The sequence below is a fragment of the Glossina fuscipes genome, unplaced genomic scaffold, assembly GCF_014805625.2.
Source record: "Glossina fuscipes isolate IAEA_lab_2018 unplaced genomic scaffold, Yale_Gfus_2 60, whole genome shotgun sequence".
Lineage (NCBI taxonomy): Eukaryota > Metazoa > Arthropoda > Insecta > Diptera > Glossinidae > Glossina > Glossina fuscipes.
Window position 1 is genome coordinate 4,051,381 of NW_023998432.1, and position 7,228 is coordinate 4,058,608.

The following is a 7,228-nucleotide window of genomic DNA, read 5'->3' on the forward strand; positions in this document are numbered from 1 at the left end:
GACCTACTTCCCCGAAAAACATAATTACGCTTTATTGTGTCTTCTCCCTAACGCAATAAGGCCGTGTTTACATTTTTAGGCCTAGGAGAAATTAATTTTAATAAATTTGATAAAAGTTTTAAAAAAACTAACTTTCTTTCCAGACCTGGGAATATAAACGCAGCCTCGTTGTGATTAGACTCTTTTATTACAATTTCGCTATCCCCTTTAATGTTCACAGTTGTAACAAATTCAGCTTGCTAAGGCGACAAAGTTATTTATATCTCTTTTTAATTTGTTTCACAATGCGGATTCATTTTGATTAAATGTGATCATTATAGTGTGAATGATTTTGCTGCTTGTCGACAAATAACATAGCGCACTTGGCATAATTCTCTGGAAATCAAGTCCAAAGCTGCTATAATTTTAAGAACACCATTTTCATTTCCTAATCTTTTTTTGCTGTCAGTACGCTTTACGCACGTAACAGATAAATTCAAACAGATTTATAATTGTAAAACACACTTTTATAAAAGCCTGTTGAAATTGATTGAATATCGTCGCATCTCAGTAACTGTTCAATACTCCTTTCGATCTCTCTGCCAGCTTCTGTGCGTTGCCACTAACGCCACTTCTATATAGTGGAATTATACAGCTTTTCTTCTAGAAAAAAGAAACGCGTCCACTCTTCAGCGAAATATTAAATAATTTAATCAACGGCTTTGCACAGTTTCCTAATATGCAAGTATGTTTTGCGTTCAGAACTTGCGGATATAAATAATTGCAAATCTCAATAGACAACTTAACAGTAGGATGGCAATAATCTTCAGGAAGTGCCAATGGTAATGTACCATAAATCACAACTTCCGACATATGACAAAAAATGAGATCAGGGAATCTTACCATAACCTTTGATGTACTATTTATTTAATAGATTCCAACTTCACAGAGCCGATCCAAAGTCCACTTGACCCTAGGTAAGTCAACCAATGCTTAGAGAATATTATATATTCTGAAGGTGCAATTCGTACACGTACGAGTCAAAGTCTGAGCGATATAGAAGCAAAGCAGATAAATATATTTATCGTCCAGTTTTAAATGAATGTAAGGAAATTCTATGTCCACTGAAGGAGATTTGATTGAAATTAGTACACTGGCATCATTTCTGGAAGGCCTGTCTTGCTTACATACTTAAAATTGCTGCAAAAAGCTTAGAATTATCGATGTCCGGTTTTAATCAAATTTCAGATATTAAAATGAGGCTTAAGTCACAATCTGTGCTACCTAATTGCAGATTTTACAGTTTAGTCTTAAGTCCTCTTATATGCACAGCAAAGACAAGGAATCAAGCGAATATGGCATACATTTTTGGATTAGAACTGGCTGACTTGATATTAGCTGATTACAGTGCAACAACCCGGTGACGAAGCCTATTTCTGGAAACCAGCTCTGTGGCAATTATCTCTCTAGATTAGAACGGGGTGGTAAAGAAAAGTCCAAGTGTTAGGCAGATTCAGTTTAAAGGTAAGTTGGCCCTTTCTCGGGTATAACTAGCTTTCATGATGAGGTTTTTAAAATCATATGAGATTGCCAATCAGTTGCCGTATTAGGGTACTTAAAGAAATATAAATCGTTTTTCGAAGAGAAGTAACCATTAAAGCACAGGTATTGGTCGGTGTAGGCTTATTCGTAAGTTTATCAACCGTCTCCTGAGTCTGCTGCATGGGACGAGAAATTGCCATATCTGACGCTTAAACCCTGCTGTGGTAAGTTGCTGCAAATAATCTTATTTGATCTTCAAGGACCTTTCATACTTTATCGGATTTTAACCTAAAAACAAGTACGAAAGTTATATTAGCTATAGCCGAATCTCGCATACCCATCAATACGCTTTTCGCATTTTACTCTCCAAGTTCTCTTATTTTATATCAACATCGGTGGTGTTATTAAAAAAAATTTATTGTGGTCTCTACCATGTCCATTTTAAAAATAACCCATTTTTATTCAAATAATATGTGTTGATTTGAGGAGTGTGCAAAATATTTTTAAACATTCTACGTTACGATTAATAAGGATAAGATCTCTAAAAAGTTAAAAAAATAAAATTTAATTTCTCGTATTTTTTAGACGTAAAAAGTGAAAATTTCAGCCTTTTAACTTTAATAATTTCCGAATAACGAGCGAAAATCCAAAAAATTTTGTTACAAAAAAAGGAATTACCTTCAGTTTAAGGTCCAATGCGCCCTTCGGGTCCCACCAATCTGACCCATTTCAATATCAAGCTTCGTGCAGAACCTTCCAATGTTTGTATCAAATTTTAAGTCAATATTTTCATTTTTGCGATCAGGAGAGCGCCAAAAACACATCACACAGACGAGCAGATATGGTTAAGTCCACTCAGAATACCACGCTGATCAAGAATATGTGTATACTTAATAGGGTCTCTGAAACTTCCTTTTGGATGTTACGTACATTACGGAAAAAGACAAAATGATTATACCCTCATCTTACACTGGATATAAAAATTCAGAATTACAATTTTTGTTATAATTCAAGTCAATATTCACCAGTATATCCATGTTTCTCGATATCTTCAATTTTTATCATGGGCTTGCTTACAGAAAAAGGATGCTTAACGGAAGAAGAGGGCGTAGCGAAAATGAACGCAAGAGCAGAAAGAGATATCGAAACACTTCTGTCGATCCTCTACTGCCGGATTTAAATTTATATTCGTCCTGTTGTTTCTTTCATATCACAAGTATTACCATTGCCTACATCACGAAAGGTACACTGTTTTGCTGTGCGTTTGATTCAATCGCGAAAATCGACTTGCGTTCCCTTCTTTCCTCGTAAATGGGATACTCGTGTCAGCCGGATTGACCAACATTTGTTTGGCTAAAATAGAACAGAGAAACATTCAAAAAGAGACTGTTATAACACATATTCTTTTATTAGAACTAACATTTGCGTTATCAGTGCTTCCAGATGAGAACTGTTTACGATCATGTTAGAGAAAACAAAGTAAGGACCCAAATCAAACGCACTATGAAAGCTTGTCAAGCAAATCTCGCAAATCTATTTAATTTTTTGACGAGAACCATTTTCAGTTCCATTTATCCTGCAAAAATTTAATTAGTAAACGTTTCAGTGATTTAATTCTAATTCTATTTAACATTGTTTACAGTTGGCCCTATACGGTGCGGTCGGTTTATTAACTTTCATATTAATTATATGTTATATATTCTATAAACGATCGCAACAAGATAGAGAACGTGAAAAAATGCTATTCGCTCAGAGTTCGTTGGCAGCCGCTAGTGGTGATACGCGTGGCTTGCGATTTCGTAAACGCGATAAAATGTTGTTTTACGGTCGCAGAATGCTTCGTAAGGTAAAAAATGTGTCTGGTCAAATGTATGGCGGTCAGGGTCGCAAACGTAAGGCAGTTATGCGTTTTGCAAAGCGATTGTTGCAATTGCGTCGTGAAAATATACCTTTGCAAATGCGTACAGTGGAACCACCGGCAGAATATTTAGAAGAGACTATGGAGGGTTCAGATCGTGTACCACCAGATGCGCTCTATATGCTGCAAAGTATACGAATCTTTGGTCATTTTGAGAAACCAATTTTTTTAAAATTGTGTAAGCACACTGAAGTTCTAACTTTGGAACCAGGAGATTATCTATTTAAAATAACCGATGCGGATGATAGCGTGTTCATCGTTCAGTCGGGATTGGTAAATGTTTCCATATCGAATGCGGATGGTAGCACTTTGTCGTTAAAGACTGTACGTAAAGGTGAATCAGTTACATCTCTTCTTAGTTTTGTCGATGTCTTATCTGGAAATTCTAGTTATTATAAGACTGTTACAGCCAAAGCAATGGAAAAATCTATAGTGATACGTTTGCCAATGCAGGTGAGCTTTTGGAAAACTTCATATTTTAAATAATGTCGGGATAAAGCAGCGTTCTTCTCTTCATTTCCTTTAGGCTTTTCAAGAAGTTTTCGACGAAAATCCAGATATTATGATACGTGTTATACAAGTGATTATGATCCGTTTGCAGCGTGTTTTATTTACTGCTTTGCGTAACTACTTAGGTCTTAATTCCGAATTGGTACAGAACCATATGCGACCCAAAAAAAATCACAATACACCTGCGAATGTGGCGCAGCAACAAAATCAACCTAAAAATTCCCCCGGTCACAGACGTACCGACTCAACGCCGACACAAATCCACAGTTTATCTGAAATGGCTATACCACCCCCCGATATGTTGGTAGATTTAGCCTATGAGCATCTAAATTCGTCTGCTCATAGTCATGCACACGCAGGCAGTCTTTCAACTCGCAAATATTCTATGATTCCAGCAGAATGCTTAGTGAATGCCTCATCTTTTGATATGCAACTGGTGTACGCGTCAGCAGTGGAGAGCTATCTTAAAGAATTAGGCCTCAATGAAGATGATCGTGCATTATTGGAACAACTTGTAGAGGTAAAAGAGATTGATGCAGATGCCACACTGATTACCGAAGGAGATTCGGAAAATGTTTGCATTTTCTTTGTAATGACGGGTTGTTTGACAGTTCATCAAATTGGACCAAATCCCGTACGGGTTGTCAAAGGTGACAAACCGGAGGTTTTCATACATCACGTGCATCCCGGGGAGATTGTTGGGGCATTAGCTGTGTTAACTGGTGAAGCCAGCGCCTACACTATCAAGTCTCTGTGTAGCAGTCGTGTAGCTTTACTAACAAGATCAGCTATTTACCAGTTAATGCGGGAACGTCCGAAAATTGTTTTGGATTTGGGTAATTCGGTGGTTAGACGTTTGTCCCCATTGGTAAGACAGTGTGATTATGCTCTTGACTGGATTTTTTTGGAATCGGGTCGTGCGGTTTACCGGCAGGACGAAATGAGCGATAGCACTTATATTGTACTGAGCGGTCGCATGCGTTCTGTAATAACGCAGGCAAATGGCAAAAAAGAAATTGTCGGTGAATATGGCAAAGGCGACCTTGTGGGTATAATAGAAATGATTACGGAAACTGGTCGCACTACTACCGTGATGGCAGTGCGGGATTCTGAACTAGCCAAATTGCCTGAGGGTCTTTTTAACGCCATTAAATTACGTTATCCTATAGTGGTTACAAAGTTAATCAGCCTATTAAGTCATCGCATATTAGGCACCATGCAAACGCGTTCGGGAAGCTCAGCTGCCCCTCTAGAAGCCAACCCAGTTACTCATAAATACTCTACGGTGGCTTTAGTTCCTGTAAACGATGAAGTGCCCCTAACCGCGTTCACCTATGAACTGTTTCATTCATTATGTGCTATTGGACCTACGCTGCGACTAACATCCGAAGTGATACGAAAGCAGTTGGGCGTTCAAATATTCGAGCAGAGCAATGAATACCGTTTGACATCTTGGCTAGCTCAACAAGAAGATCGTAACACTATTACTTTATATCAGTGTGATGCTTCTCTTAGCGCTTGGACTCAGCGCTGTATGCGACAAGCTGATGTTATACTTATAGTGGGTCTAGGTAATGGGCCATCCTCGGTAGGCAAATTTGAAAGAGAAATTGACCGCTTAGCTATGCGCACACAGAAAGAATTAGTACTACTCTACTCCGAAACAGACAGTTCGAAACCGTTAAATACTTTGCAATGGCTCAATGTCCGCCCTTGGGTTACCAAACATCATCATATACAGTGTGTAAAGCGCATGTTTAGCAGGAAAAGTCAATATCGTATTGTAGGTGGTTTACATATTTAAATTAAATAGAATTTAACGAATTTTGAAACGTTTACAGAACGACTTATATAGCCGTGTGTTGATGTCTGAGCCTAATATGCATTCGGATTTCTCACGTTTGGCACGATGGTTAACGGGCAATTCAATTGGACTCGTGTTGGGTGGAGGTGGTGCGCGTGGTGCTGCTCACATTGGCATGTTGAAAGCTATACAAGAGGCTGGTATACCAATTGACATGGTGGGTGGCGTCAGCATAGGTGCTCTGATGGGTGCTCTGTGGTGTGCAGAACGCAATATTACAACAGTTACACAACAGGCTAGAGAATGGTGTAAGGTAGGTTGCAAAAAAATTTTTACAAAATATGGAAATGCAACTTAGTCCACTACAACGTAGAAAATGACTAAATGGTTTTTGCAACTTCTGGATCTCACTTATCCCATTACTTCGATGTTTTCGGGTCGTGAGTTTAATAAAACCATTCGCGATACAATTGGAGATGTTAGTATTGAAGATCTTTGGATTCCTTTTTTCACTTTAACTACTGATATAACTGCCAGTTGCCGTCGTATCCATACTAATGGTAAGTTTTCATTTCATGTGATGGTTTATTTTGCATTTCGATTCGTCCTCTTTTTTTTTAATTCAAACAATATGCATTTTTACTACAATTTTACACAAATTACAATTATTTTTGTTTCTCATTCCGTACTAAGTAGACAACGCAAATGTTAACGAATTGAAATTTATTGGAAAATACATAACACTTGCATATTCTGAGACTTTTTTTTCCTTTTTTCCACTTTTTTTTTTAATTTTCTTTTAAACGAAACTTCAAAAAATTTGTATAGATCTAGTTTTCAATTATTTCCTAAAATATATAATTACAATTGCGTAGATGCTTCTATCCTATCATAACTTTCGAATACTACTCATTTATTCTACATGTACATACTGCTTTGCTTGTAGTCAGTGAATATATCCTTATGCTAAGCCAAATGTTTCAAACTTTCAGTTCTCAAGTATGTCCATATGTTAGATTAACTGCAAATCATTAATTACTTTATTAACTAAAGATTAATATTAGCTTGGGGAAAAAGAAATCCATTATTTTTTCGGTAGATGGCTGCACTGATAGATTTCTCGTAAAGTATCGATCAAACAATTTCAGATTTATGCTCGTTGGAAAGGTGACAATTCGCAGTAAAAAAAATTCTTTTGCTGTTTTTTGTCTGGTGCATTCAGTTGTGAGTTACGGCGTGTTAAAAATGGAAGTGAACAAAGAGAAAATTCGGTACATTTTACAGTTTTTCTTTGACAAAGGCGAAAATGCAAGCCAGGCGGCTAAAATTGTGAATGGTGTTTATGGTTCCGATACTGTAAAAGCCAATTATGTGCAATTTTGGTTTCGTAGATTCCGTTCAGGAATTTTTGATGTTAAAGATGCACCTCGCACAGGTAGGCCGGTCGTCGAAAATGTCGATAAAATCGGAGAAAT

At 37.3% G+C, this 7,228-nt stretch overlaps 1 protein-coding gene across 4 annotated transcripts in view; it reads left to right on the top strand.

Annotated features, from left to right (window-relative positions):
• LOC119637544 (neuropathy target esterase sws) overlaps positions 1-7,228 on the top strand; it is a 35,225-nt gene that overhangs the window by 19,873 nt on the left and 8,124 nt on the right. For all 4 annotated transcript variants that reach the window (XM_038033620.1, XM_038033621.1, XM_038033618.1 and 1 more), the window contains exons 2-5: positions 3,164-3,892; positions 3,966-5,732; positions 5,791-6,066; positions 6,127-6,313. In XM_038033620.1, coding sequence (XP_037889548.1) covers positions 3,164-3,892; positions 3,966-5,732; positions 5,791-6,066; positions 6,127-6,313 — 2,959 coding nt within the window. The remainder of the gene's footprint in view (positions 1-3,163; positions 3,893-3,965; positions 5,733-5,790; positions 6,067-6,126; positions 6,314-7,228) is intronic.